At 37.7% G+C, this 13938-nt stretch overlaps 1 protein-coding gene across 4 annotated transcripts in view; it reads left to right on the forward strand.

Moving 5' to 3' along the window:
• ATP6V1A (ATPase H+ transporting V1 subunit A) overlaps window positions 1-13938 on the forward strand; it is a 63707-nt gene that overhangs the window by 26115 nt on the left and 23654 nt on the right. For all 4 annotated transcript variants that reach the window (XM_054680909.2, XM_016941682.3, XM_054680910.2 and 1 more), the window contains 5 exons: window positions 4372-4466; window positions 6681-6809; window positions 9825-10039; window positions 10293-10430; window positions 11806-11957. In XM_054680909.2, the coding sequence (XP_054536884.1) occupies window positions 4385-4466; window positions 6681-6809; window positions 9825-10039; window positions 10293-10430; window positions 11806-11957 (716 nt within the window). In that variant the 5' untranslated portion in view covers window positions 4372-4384. The remainder of the gene's footprint in view (window positions 1-4371; window positions 4467-6680; window positions 6810-9824; window positions 10040-10292; window positions 10431-11805; window positions 11958-13938) is intronic.

Below are 13938 nucleotides of genomic sequence, written 5' to 3' on the forward strand. Positions count from 1 at the left end.
TCAGTATTACTTTTCTGTTAGGCATACTGTTAGATGCCTCACAAAAACCCCATTAGATTTTACAGATGAAACTGAGGCTCAAAAGGATGAAACAATTTGATTTGCCTAAGGACACAACTTATAAATTCAAAGTCTTCAAACCGTGGCATTTGTCTCTCAATAAAAGGAAGCATTTGCTGGGTGCGGTGGCTCACGCCTGTAATCCCAGCACTTTGGGATTACAGGTGGGCAGATCACTTGAGGTCAGGAGTTCAAGACCAGTCTGGCCAACATGGTGAAACCCTATCTCTACTAAAAATACAAAAATTAGCTGGGCATAGTGGCACACACTGTAGTCCCAGCTACTCAGGAGGCTGAGGCACAAGAATCGCTTGAACCTCAGAGGTGGAGGTTGCAGCGAGCCGAGATTGCACCACTGCACTCCAGCCTGGGTGACAGAGTGAGACCCTGTCTCAAAAAAAAAGAAAAGAAAAAAAAAAGCAGCATTCAGAATAGATGAAGTAGTACTCTTCAGTACTCACTCATACAACATGTAGAACGTTGTTTTATTTGTACTATTTAAAAGAAATATTGACCTTGTGAAATACTTCTAGAAAAGGGTAGTCTCAGGAGTGAGGGATCTGAAAAGATTATACTTTGAGGGACAATGGAAGGCACTAAAGAGAATGTGCTTGGAGAGGAAACATACTTTGTGTGGCTATAGTAATTGGAAAAAATAGTGCCAAAGGATTGAAGTTAAAGGAAGTAGATTTAGGTTGGATGTGAGATAGTATTTCTAAAAACAGAATGGCTTTTTCCAAATTCAGGACCTATATTCAAATAGTGTAACTGATGACATTTTTGTAAGCATATTACATTTCACAAGGAACTTTTTTTTTTTTTTTTGAGATGGAGTTTTGTTTTTGTTGTCCCTGCTGGAATGCAGTGGTGCAGTCTTGGCTCACTGCAACCTCCACCTCCCGGGTTCAAGCAATTCTCCTGCCTCAGCCTCCTGAGTAGCTGGAATTACAGGCACCCACCACCACACCCAGCTAATTTTTGTATTTTTAGTAGAGACAGGGTTTTGCCGTGTTGGCTAGGCCAGTCTCGAACTTCTGACCTCAAGTGATTTGCCCACCTCGGCCCCCCAAAGTGCTGGAATTACGGGCATGAGCCACTGCACCCAGACACAGGAACATTTAAGGAAATTTGTAATGCAATCGCAAGTCTGGTGGGGTAGGTGGTAGCATTATTACTGTTTTTCAAATGCAGATATTAAGAGATTTTGATTTGTCCAAGATGTTCTGCAGCATGTTATTGGTAGGACCAGGATGTGATCCCAAGTCTGCTGACCCAAGATCTCATGCTATTTCCACTTTAATAGGCAGATGACCATGTATCATGAATGCTACAGAGGAAATACCCATATGTGGGGAGGACTTAGACTGTGTATGATTGTCAGTTTCTTCTCTGATTTTGAAAATCTTTGATTTTCTGAAGATTGAAATTTCACCTCATTCACTTGTTCACTACTTCTTTGAAGACTTTTCCCAACCTATTGTCCAATTAAATATGTTTGTCTTTAAATCTTTCTGTTTTCCCCCGTATTATCTCATAGTTTCTAGAACGTCTTGTTCTGTCTCTTTAGATTCCAATGTTTTACAGTCCCATGCCTGCTCTTAATGGCTTCTTCTACTGTATCTTCAGGAAGCCAAAAATCCTAATAAATTTCTGCCAGGCGCGGTGGCTCATGTCTGTAATCCCAGCACTTTGGGAGGCCGAGGCAGGCAGATCACTTGAGCCCAGGAGTTTGAGGCCAATCTGGGCAACATGGTGAAACCCTGTCTCTACAATAAATGTAAAAATTAGCTGGGTGTGGTGTCGTGTGCTTGTCACGCCAACTACTGGGTGGGGTGGGGACGGGGGCGGCTGAGGTGATCACTTGAGCCCAGGAGGTCAAGGCTGCAGTGAGCCGTGATCACGCCACTGCACTCCAGCCTGCATGACAGCGAGAACTTGTCTCAAAAAAACAAAAACAAAAACTTACTTTACAGCTCCCTGTTCACTATATTTCATCCACATTGGTGTACACTTCTGCAAGTTGGAATCAGTTTCTCCTCTGCTCCCAAGGTGGTGTTTGCACCTCAATTGAGCATTTAAGTCATTTTGTTTTGCTATATAGCTATTTAAAGCTTCAAAAGCTCTGTAAACATATAATAAATGGAATTCCATTGACATTCAAGCCTTACCTATTTCCAGAGCTTCTTCAACTTATCCTGCCTCCCCTACTTTAATTCTGTTAAAGTAGTTGAACACCATTCTTCTCATAATAGTTCTCCCTCAATCTTCAGTGATTTCCTTGTGTTTATAGGATAAAGTCCACTTGTTATTTTGGCAGTCAGTTCAAGATCCACAAATCAGTCTTTACCCTTACATCCTTATTTCTCACTGCTGCTTTAATATAGTCTTTATACCAGTCATGCTGGTCTGTTCACTATTCCTGAATGTTTTTCTCCATTCTTTTGTTATTGGCACCCCCTCTACCCTCTGCAGTGTCTTTGCTACCTTTCTTTTTCTACTGTGTGCAAATTCTACCTGACCTTCAAGGTATCTTCTCTAAACATTCTAATCTTTGAACTTTTAGTAAATAAGGGTATATTATTTGGTACTTTATCACTTATTGATCTGACTCTTTGTGGTTAATTTTGGACATTATTTAGCTTTTCATGTGTACATGTATTTCATCTCCCTCATTAAATTGGTAATAGTTATTAAGGTAGATCAGCAGTCACAAATAAACTTTCTCCTTTGGCATCTGTTACCAGTTTTCAATGTGAACTTGGATAGTTCCTGTTTTTTAAATTGTATATCTATAAACAAAGAGGTTGAAATGAATTTCTTAAACTATTCTGTGTGTTCCACTAAAAGAAAAAAGGAAAAACACTCATAGTTAAAATTTAAAGATAGGTAATAAATAAATACTTTTAAAGAGTAAAATATATCATTTGTTACATTGTGAAAAGTGCTATGGTATAAAATAGGGAAGGAGGAAGGATGTTGCAGTTTTAAATAAATGGACAGAGAAGCCTCATGGAGAAGGTGATGTTTGAGTAAAGATCTGAAGGAGTGCTGAACATGGTGGCTCACACCTGTAATCCCAACACTTCAGGAGGCCAAGGCCAGAGAATCACTTGAGTCCAGGAGTTTAAGACCGGCCTAGGCAACATACTGAGATCCTGTCTTCACAGAAAATAAAATTAGCCAGGTGTGGTAGGACACACCTGTGGTCCCAGGTACTAGGGAGGATGAGGTGGGAGGATCTCTTGAGCCCAGGAAGTTGAGTTGGCTGTGAGCCATGATCACACCATTACACTCCTGCCAAATCGACGGAGACAGACCGTGTTAGAAAAAAAGACCTGAAGGAGGTGTAGGAGCAGATACCTTGGAGAATAACATTCTAAGCAGAGGGAACAACCTGTACAAAGGCCCTGAGGTAGAATGTGTTTGTGTTTTTGAGAGCTGACAAAGAGTTCAGTGTGTATCTGCAGCATGATTAAGTGAAAGAGTAGCTGGATAAGTCAGAGAGGTCATTGAGGATGGGCTTGTTGTGGGGGTGGATAAGTCATTGAAAAGACTTCACATTTTTTGTTATAGTTATCGATATTTCCTATGAAATACCTCACATAGAGATATAATTCAGTTGTGATAAAACCATCCAGCATCCAGGAACAGGGTACTTTTAACTACATTTTAGGAATTTTGGCTGGGTTCAGTGGCTGGCTCACGTCTGTAGTCCCAGCACTTTGGGAGGCTGAGGTGGGTGGATCACTTGAGGTCAGGAGTTTGAGACCAGCCTGGCCAACGTGGCAAAACCCTGTCTCTACTAAAAATACAAAGATTAGCCAGGTATGGTCACGTGCACCTGTAATTCCAGCTACCCTGGAGGGTGAGGCACAGGAATTGCTTGAACTCGGGAGGCAGAGGTTGCAGTGAGCAGAGATCCTTCCACTGCACTCCAGCCTGGGTGGTGGAGTTAGACTGTCTCAAAAAAACAAACAAACAAACAAACAAAAAACTAGTTGGGCATGGTGGTACACACCTGTAGTCATAGCTACTTGGGAGGCTGAGGCAGGAGGATCACTAGAGTCCAGGAGTCTGAGGCTGCAGTGAGCTATGACTGTACCACCACACTCCAGCCTGGGTGACAGAGAGCCTCTTAAAAATTTTTTTTAAATTAAGAAAAGGAATTTTTTTATTCTACTTTGAAGAAGTATAATAACTCAAGAATACACCAAAGATGAGAGTGGTCTCATCTTAGTGGACTACCTATATTTTGGTTCTTTTGCTTTAGGGTTTATAATTATAACTTATTTATTTATTTATTTACCATAGGTAAACTAACATTATGGATTTTTCCAAGCTACCCAAAATACTCGATGAAGATAAAGAAAGCACATTTGGTTATGTGCATGGGGTCTCAGGACCTGGTAAGTAATACATCATAATCTCAAAATAAGGATATCTAACTTTGATTAATGTCTTTTCAAAATATTTTACATAGAAATATACAACTTTCTGTTACCTGCATAAATTCTGTTTGTCCTTAGGCGATCTCACAGTGACTATAAGACCGAAGTAGAATCTCTGTCATAAGGGCTCATCTAGCATTGATTATCTAAATTTTATAATTATTGAGGTGCTACTTTGTGATATCCTGTTTATGATTATGTAAATGTTCAACCAGTGTTCAGTTTTATATGTCTTAATTTTTTGTTAAATTTGAGGTAAAGAAACTATGAAGTTTATAGCTTTTAATATGTAATACCTTGCATATAGCAGGCATTCAGTAAATGTTAATTTGCTTTGAACTTTAATAATTCAAACGCTCAGAGCATTTCTCAGCAATATTAGCTTTTGCCCTTTGCATTTATGAAACTTTTTGAATGGTTATTTTAAGTGTCACATTATTAACTACCTGTGGGAAAGAAGTCTTAGGACCCAAACTTTATGTCCATTCTGCCAAAACATGGAGTGCTGCTTTTTAAATAATAAATCTTACGCCAGTATTTGTTTTGTTATTGAATACTCCCACCACACAATGTGATTCACAGTCACAGTTTCTCTAAGTAAAACCTGGTCAGTGATGTATTATCCTTAAAACCTCATGCTATATAGTCTTTTTCTTGTTCTAGTTAGAGTAGTGGTGATGACAGTTTTTTGATGTTTACGCAAATGAAGACTGTCCGTCACTGTGCCTCTTTTTTCTTCCCCAAGAACTTGGTGTTTGAGCTTGATTTCATTGGCAGGTCATTAAAAGGTTATCAGTATCTTTTGCCATGCAGAGAAATAATTGTCCTCTCAGTGATCATAAGGGTCTTCAGGATGGACAGACTAAACCCAAGAACCTTTAGAGAAAAGGCAAAAGAACATCAGAGAGTTTAGGAAAAAATATTCTGTGAAACTGTGTAGTAAACTGCTCCTGGAAACAATTTTTATTTTATTTTTAAAATTTTTTTAAATTTTACTTTTAAGTTCTGGGATACATGTGCAGAAAGTGTAGGTGTGTTACATAGGTATACATGTGCCATGGTGGCTTGCTGCACCTATCAACCTGTTACCTAGGTTTTAAGCCCCACGTGCGTTAGGTATTTGTCCTAATGCTCTCCCTCCCCTTGCCTCCTGCAATTTTTAATTCTTAAGTACTTAATAAGGTAATGGAACAATGGCATCCTTTTTTGGCTTATGAAATATGATTTTTAAATTTCATTATCTCTGGTATTTCAGTGCATCTTAATTCTTAAGTAGTCGGCATAGAGGTAAATATTTATAGAATGAATAAGTCTTCATTGTTTTTACACAGGTTAATTAACTCATAAAGCTTTAATAGTTTCCACTGAAGTATTACCTATAACATAGATCTAATCAGTTGTATCAGAAGGCTAAATATTAAAAATTGGTTTATTCTTACACATGTCTAAAAATATGGCAACCTTCCTTCCCTGCTAGAAAAGTAATTTTTGCTTACTAGACCACATGGTCCAAAATAGTAAGTTCAGTAAATGGAATTCCATTGACAATTTCTTACCCAATGGTGGTGACTGATTATAAATATCCTTATGGCCTATGAAAAAAATTTTGTAGATGTGTGTGTGAGTTTTTCTAGTAGAGCTATTATTAGTTTTTGAAAAGGGTCCATGTCCCAGAAGAGTTTTAAGAACCACTGCTATAAGTTATTAGAAAGTAAACATGTTGCTTTAGGTCTATCTCTCAAAGGAAATGGTAACAGCACAGCAAAGTGATAATTGTGTGGCATTCTACCATACTACTAGCCAAACCATTTATTCCAATTTCTACTTTTAAAAGTTTTTTTTATTGTTCCAAAGCCTTCACTCCATGTATCATAGCAACTCTCAGAACATACCTGAATCCTACCAGGTAAGTTTGCCATGCAGAACTTGAAATGTTTGAAAAGTTTTCATGTATATTATGTAAATAAATAATCTTTGGCTTACCTCTTTATATTATACACTAAAATATATATCTATGTGAAACTACCAGTATGTTCCATAGTAGGTTTTTATCCTTCTTATGAATATATGAGAGAGGCACAATACTGGGTTTATTGGGTGTTTTAATTATTTGTGACTATTCACAGAGCACTAGAGTCTTAAGTCATCAAAATAGTCTTTTGTTCTCTTCAGTGGTTACAGCCTGTGACATGGCGGGTGCAGCCATGTATGAGCTGGTGAGAGTGGGCCACAGCGAATTGGTTGGAGAGATTATTCGATTGGAGGGTGACATGGCTACTATTCAGGTGTATGAAGAAACTTGTATCCTTTTTGGCTCAATTTCCTGCCACTTTCTATATTTCAAAATTTAAGGATTTAGGCCAGGCATAGTGCCTCACACCTGTAATCCCAGCACTTTGGGAGGCAGGCAGGTGGATCACCTGAGGTCAGGAATTTGAGACCAGCCTGGCCAACATGGTGAAACTCCGTCTCTAATAAAAATACAAAAATCAGCTGGGTGTAGTGGCAGGCGCCTGTAATCCCAGCCGCTTGGGAGGCTGAGGCAGGGGAATCGCTTGCACCCTGGAGGTGGGAGGTTGCAGTGAGCAGAGATCGCACCACTGCACTCCAGCCTGGGCAACAGAGTGAGACTCCATCTCAGAAAAGAAAAAAAAAAATTGAGGATTTAAGCCAAAGGTGGAAGCAGCAAAGCAGCAACAACTAATGATATTAGAAGCATGAAATGCTGGTGTTGTGAAGAGACCTGAATTATGCAGGAGTATGTTAAAGAAAGAGAGAAAAGTACTATGAATTGGTACTCTTATTTTAAGAAATTAGTATCTTCTGAACTTTCATTGCTCTTACTGCTTCAGTAATTCATGAACTTAAGGGGGACCAAGTGAATTTTTTCTTCATTGGGACACATATTGTAGAAGAAAGTGTAAACAGAATAACAATATTGACTTGTGTGGTTAAAATTCTCTAATTATGATTTCAGTTTAAAATAGTAAGTCCACAAATAAAACGGTCACCACTCTTTTGATAGCTCTGAGTGACATATTACATTTCAGTTTTATTACTAGGAAAGCTTTACTATTTGGTTATCATAATTTTGGCTTTTAAACATAGTATTTATTTTCAATTTTCTATGAAAAATAAAAGGTTAAGCCTAGTGAAGAAGAATCACTTTTTTAGTGCTTCTATATGTGTTTTACTTTGATTCTCAAAATCAGCATTAATTCTTTGAGTATTTAATCAAGATTTATTTGGTACGACGTTTTTGCCATTCTAGAACACATGCATGCAGATAACTAGTCTCTTTATAGTACTAGGTGCCAATTTAAAACAAAATCATCTAGAAATTTTAAATAAAAATAGAAGTTTTTGTAGCTATGAAATTGTGACTAATCAGAAATATTTTTTCTATTTTTACTTTTATCTTTTAATCTGTTTAATCTTTTTCATGGCTTGAAGATTTAAAATAAATGAAAATGTAAACAGTGACAACCCTCCTTGCCTTTGTTGTCTTGTATCTAGCCGTTTATCAAAACACATACACACCTCCATGCACACATGCAACCACATTTATAGCTCCCTTTATTTTATATCCTTCTAGTTTAGTAATTACATACATGAGCAAATACAAATATTTGTATTTTTCTTTCCTTTCTCTCTCTCTCTCTCTCTCTCTCTCTCTCTCTCTCTCTCTCTCTCTATATATATATATATATGGTTTTTTTGTTTGTTTGTTTTTTGAGACGGAGTCTCACTCTGTTGCCCAGGCTGGAGTGCAGTAGCATGATCTCGGCTTACTGCAACCTCCGCCTCCCAGGTTTGAGCAATTCTCTGCCTCAGCCTCCCAAGTAGCTGGGATTACAGGCACGTGCCACCATGCCCGGCTAATTTTTTGTATTTTTAGTAGAGATGGGGTTTCACCATCTTGGCCAGGCTGGTCTTGAACTCCTGACCTCACGATCCACCTGCCCTGGCCTCCCAAGATAGCATATTTTAGGTACTGTTATACACCTTGCTTTTTTTCACTTAAAAGTATGTGTATTCTAGAAGATAAATAGATATGTGATAAATATAGTAAAATGTTAAAGATAGAACCTAGCTCGTAGAGACTGGGAGTCCACTGTAAAATTCTTTCAACTTTGTTGTTGTTCTGAAAATTGTCATAATCAAAATTGGAAATGAAAATACATAGTTTAGAGAGATTTCTAGAGGAATTCATGATAACTCTGGTTCTTTTTTTTACAGCCATATAACAATTCCATCATATAAATGTACCATTATTTACTTATCAATGTCTTAATGATAGAAGTTTTGGTTTCTAGTTTTTGGTTGTTATAAACAGTGCTACATTGTAAGTATAGTAAGAATTCACAGAAGTTGGATTCCTAGGTCATGACTTACCCATTTTGAATTTTGATAAATATTGCTAAATTGCTCTCAGGAAAAGTTGTACTGATTTTACTCCTGTCAACAAATGTGTAGAATAAAGTGGACTCATTATGCTTATTTATATGTTTTATTCTTATTTGTATGTTTTCAAAATAACTTTATTCTTAAGATTTTAGGTTTTGTCCAAGTACTAATACCCTTATTAGGGGACTGATATTCCTCAGCAGTATATGTGAAGCAATGTATTAACGAGGGAGTTTTGCTTCTGTTTTTAGCCCTGTGGTTCCCAAACTTTGCAGAGGCATTCTGAGAAGCTGCAGCAAACTCATGTGGTGCCAGGATATTTAAAATTTTTGAGGCAAACACAGGAATGTTAGACATACTGTCAGACACCACATGAACTAGTAGCTTGAGATAATAAACAGTTTCATTATGTTGCTGTACTATATTTTTGTCAATGATGTCATATCTTTGCAAAGCTGAGTTTTTGGCAGTTGCTAAGCTACAAAAGCAAGTATCATGTGAAAATCAAAATGGAACAAGTTTCCAATCTGATTGCAAGATTGGAAAATTATATAGTTCCCCAAGGGCATATACATTCATGAGAATTATGGATATTTAGGACTGAAATTAATATTATTTTTTCTTTCAACTTATGCATATATTTTTTCAAATTGCTACTCAGTTGTTAGGACGTATATACATATTAGGTTGTTTAGACATAACTGTTTAATAAATGCAAGTGTTAGATATATCTTTTGTCCTGGGACACTGAAAGAAGTTACTGAAAACACTATGAATCCTGTGAACTGAGAAAGTTTGGGAACTTCCGTTTTCACTTCTTGAGTGGCATTTCCTTGTTAAACTGTGGTATTTCCTGTTAATTGTGTCTTTAAACCTTCATAGTAGGTTTTCCTTAGCTGCCGTTTTTAGCTGGTGTGTCTGTTGGAGATCCTGTACTTCGCACTGGTAAACCCCTCTCTGTAGAGCTTGGTCCTGGCATTATGGGAGCCATTTTTGATGGTATTCAAAGACCTTTGTCGGATATCAGCAGTCAGACCCAAAGCATCTACATCCCCAGAGGAGTAAACGTGTCTGCTCTTAGCAGAGATATCAAATGGGACTTTACACCTTGCAAAAACCTACGGGTATGTCTGTGTAGCCAAGAATTTCTGAAGTTATTGAAAGAATATAAAATGAATGTTTAGTAAACTACGTTGTACTCTTAGTCCAAATAAAAATAGACTACAGAAGGATAAAGTTTTTCTTAACTCTACTTCATGGGATTTTAGAACTAATGTTTTATTGATAAGTCAGGTAATTGATTTAAATTATAGCAGCAGGGGCAAGTCTACTTGACATTTATTTGCAAATTAAACAGCAAATACATTTATTCTCTAGGTTGGTAGTCATATCACTGGCGGAGACATTTATGGAATTGTCAGTGAGAACTCGCTTATCAAACACAAAATCATGTTACCCCCCCGAAACAGAGGAACTGTAACTTACATTGCTCCACCTGGGAATTATGATACCTCTGTAAGTATCATTTGAACTTTATCCTGCAGAGTGCCTCTATTTCTATATGATAGCTGCCCAGTTTTAGTGCCCTAAGTAATTAAAGAATTGATATTTAATACATAAGTTTTGAGTAACTCCTATAATTTTTGAAGGTTTTTGTTTGTTTATTTTTAACTTGGATTTAGGGATGAAAAAGCAGAACATAGTATTTCTTTTTAAAGAAATGTAACAGTTTTCTACCATATTAACTGATGCTACATTTATTTAAAGCCCTAATTGTTTAGGCATAGAATAGACTTTGATTTTAATGGTGTATCAATATTCACATAGTAATTATATAATGGGACCGGGCATGTAGGCTCACGCCTGTAATCCCAACACTTTGAGAGGGTGAGATGGGCAGAGCACGAGGTCAGGAGATCGAGACCAGCCTGACCAACATGGTGAAACCCTGTCTCTACTAAAAATACAAAAATTAGCCAGGCGTGTTGGCGCACGCCTGTAATCCCAGCTAGTTGAAAGGCTGAGGCAGGAGAATCGCTTGAACCCAGGAGGCGGAGGTTGCAGTGAGCTGAGATCGCGCCATTGCACTCCAGCCTGGGTGACAGAGCGAGACTCCATCTCAAAAAAATAAAAATAATTAGTATTATTATTATATAATGGATTATTTGAATTCTTTTTTTTTTTTTTTTTTGAGACAGGGTCTTGCTGTGTTGCCCAGACTGGAGTGCAGTGGTGCAATCATAGCTCACTGTAGCCTCAACCTGCTGGGCTCAAGCAGTTCTATCACCTCAGCCTCCCAAGTACCTGGGACCACGGGCACATGCCACCATGCCCAGTTAAATTTTTTTTTTTGAGATGGACTCTTGCTCTGTCACCAGGCTAGAGTGCAGTGGCGCGATCTCGGCTCACTGCATCCTCTGCCTCCTGGGTTCAAGCGATTCTCCTGCCTCAGCCTTTCAAGTAGCTGGGATTACAGGCCTTTACTTATATTTAACTATTTCTTTGTTGCTTAATATACTTCTTTCTTTCTTTTTTTTTTTTTTGTTTTAGGAGATGGGGTGTCACTATGTTGCCTGGGGTGCTGGAACTACTGGGCTTAAGCAATCCTCCTGCCTCAGTTTTCTGAGAAGCTGGGATTACAGTCACAAGTCTGATATACTCCTTTCTAACTCAGAAATTTTGTTTGTAATTATTAAAAAAGTAATAAATGCACCAGGTTAAAAAAAAAAAGCTAAGACTATATATAATTAATTATAATAAAAAGTATAAATCTCCCTTTGCACTTACATGTATCACCTTCCTAACCCCAAGGAGAATCGGATTACTTTGATTTTGAAGGAAGAAATGTTCACAAATTTGACCATACTAAAATCCTACTGTATTTCTATAGGATGTTGTCTTGGAGCTTGAATTTGAAGGTGTAAAAGAGAAGTTCACCATGGTGCAAGTATGGCCTGTACGTCAAGTTCGACCTGTCACTGAGAAGCTGCCAGCCAATCATCCTCTGTTGACTGGCCAGAGAGTCCTTGATGCCCTTTTTCCGTAAGTTTGAGATGTGTCCCACGATTTTCCCTCAGAGTTATTATATGTGCTTATGTTTTTATTATCTTTATAGATAAAGGGCTTATGTGTTTAACACTATAATACATTTTATCCAGAGTAATAATGGTGAATTAAATATTTTTATCTATTGCTAGCACTTATTATAAATTCAAACCATTGAAGATTTACTTTTTTCATGGTTGCCCCCAGAAAGCATTATTTCTGAAACTTTTCTGGAAAAATTAAATTTGCTGAAGAAAATCTGTACCAAAACATTTACTTTTTTCATGGTTGCCCACAGAAAGCATTATTTCTGAAACTTTTCTGGAAAAATTAAATTTTCTGAAGAAAATCTGTACCAAAACAATGTAACTCTGTTTCTTCTTCTTTTTTTTTTTTTTTAAATTGAGACAGGATCTCACTCTGTCGCCCAGGCTAGAGTGCAGTGGCATGATCTCAGCTCACTGCAACCTCTGCCTCCCAGCTCAAGCAATCCTCCTCCTGCCTCACCCTCCTGAGCAGCTGGGACCACAGGCATGCACCACCACACCTGGCTAATTTTTTGTATTTTTGGTAGAGACCGGGTTTGACTATGTTGCCTAGGCTGATCTCAAACTTCTGAGCTCAAGTGATCCACCTGCCTTGGCCTCCCAAAGTACTAGGATTACAGGCGTGAGCCATTGCACCCGGCCACCATGTTTCTTAAGTTATTCTAGACTGGGAACCAAGACAGAAGCCCCACCCAAATAACTGGGATAACATTTGGAAGAGGGAAAGAAAATAGTACAGAATGTGCTTCTAAGTGCTGTAGTGTACTCATAGCTTTGCAGAAACAAGGCTTTAATCTGATTTTTGGTGAAGGAAATCTCTGTAGTCATCACGGGATCCAGGGGATCAGTTTAGTCCCAAAGTCCATGCCTGGGATAAATCAAACTGAGAAGCAAGCAACATGAATACCTAACTTTAAGTTTGATGCTGGATCTACTTCTAGATTTAAAATTATTAAATAATTCAGATGACAGAGCAGGGGGAAAATGCCCTGTTTCATGGCAAAGAAGTAAATACTCCAATATCTGTAGCTTTCAACTGATGTCTATTTTTGGCTTAAGCCTCTCTGTAACCAATTATATAATTTTATGGTAAACTGATTTTGTGATGTACAAAGTTCAAATGATTCAAGTATAAATTATTACCAAGCAATTTATTATGTCACTCAATAAACCAAAAGCATGCACAGGAATAGATCTCCCAGCATAAAGGATGTATTTAATTTATTTGCATGTGTAACTTTTTAAAAATAAAGAATTGTGGTATAATTTTAAAAAAATAGTAGATTTATGTCACCATAAATTGATGATTTCTATTAAAAGTAATGGCAAAAACCGTCATTATTTTTGCACTGACCTAAATAAAATCAACTGGGCTTTCTCTGCTGCCCAGCAATCTTTCTTAATTTGTTGTCTGCTCTTTCCATTTTCTACGACTGCTTAAAAAGCATAAACCGTCTCCTATCTCTCTCTCTGTGTCTCGCTTTTTAAGAGATAGGTTATCATTCTGTGACCCAGGCTGGAATGCAATGGCTAGATCATAGTTCACTGTAACCTCAAACTCCAGGACTCCAGTTATCCTCCTGCCCCAGCCTTCTGAAGAGCTAGGCCATGGGCATGCACCACCATGCCCTTCTAATTTCTAAATATTTTTATAGAGACAGGGTCTTGCTCTTTTGCCCAGGCTGGTCTTGGGCTCAGGCAGTCCTCCCACCTCAGTCTGCCAAAGCATTGGGATTACAGGCATAAGCCTCTGTGCCTAGCCTTATTTTATCTTATTCTTTTCATATATCCCTCTTCTCCAGTTTATGGAATATATTTCATAGTGCTTTTTCTTTCTTTAACTTGTGTTTTTGTGTTCCTTACCTACTTTATTTTTATTTTTTTTTATTTTTTTTGAGATGGAGTTTTTTGCTCGTCACCCAGGCTGTAGT

This window comes from Pan troglodytes, chromosome 2 (assembly GCF_028858775.2).
Source record: "Pan troglodytes isolate AG18354 chromosome 2, NHGRI_mPanTro3-v2.0_pri, whole genome shotgun sequence".
In the NCBI taxonomy this organism is placed as follows: domain Eukaryota; kingdom Metazoa; phylum Chordata; class Mammalia; order Primates; family Hominidae; genus Pan; species Pan troglodytes.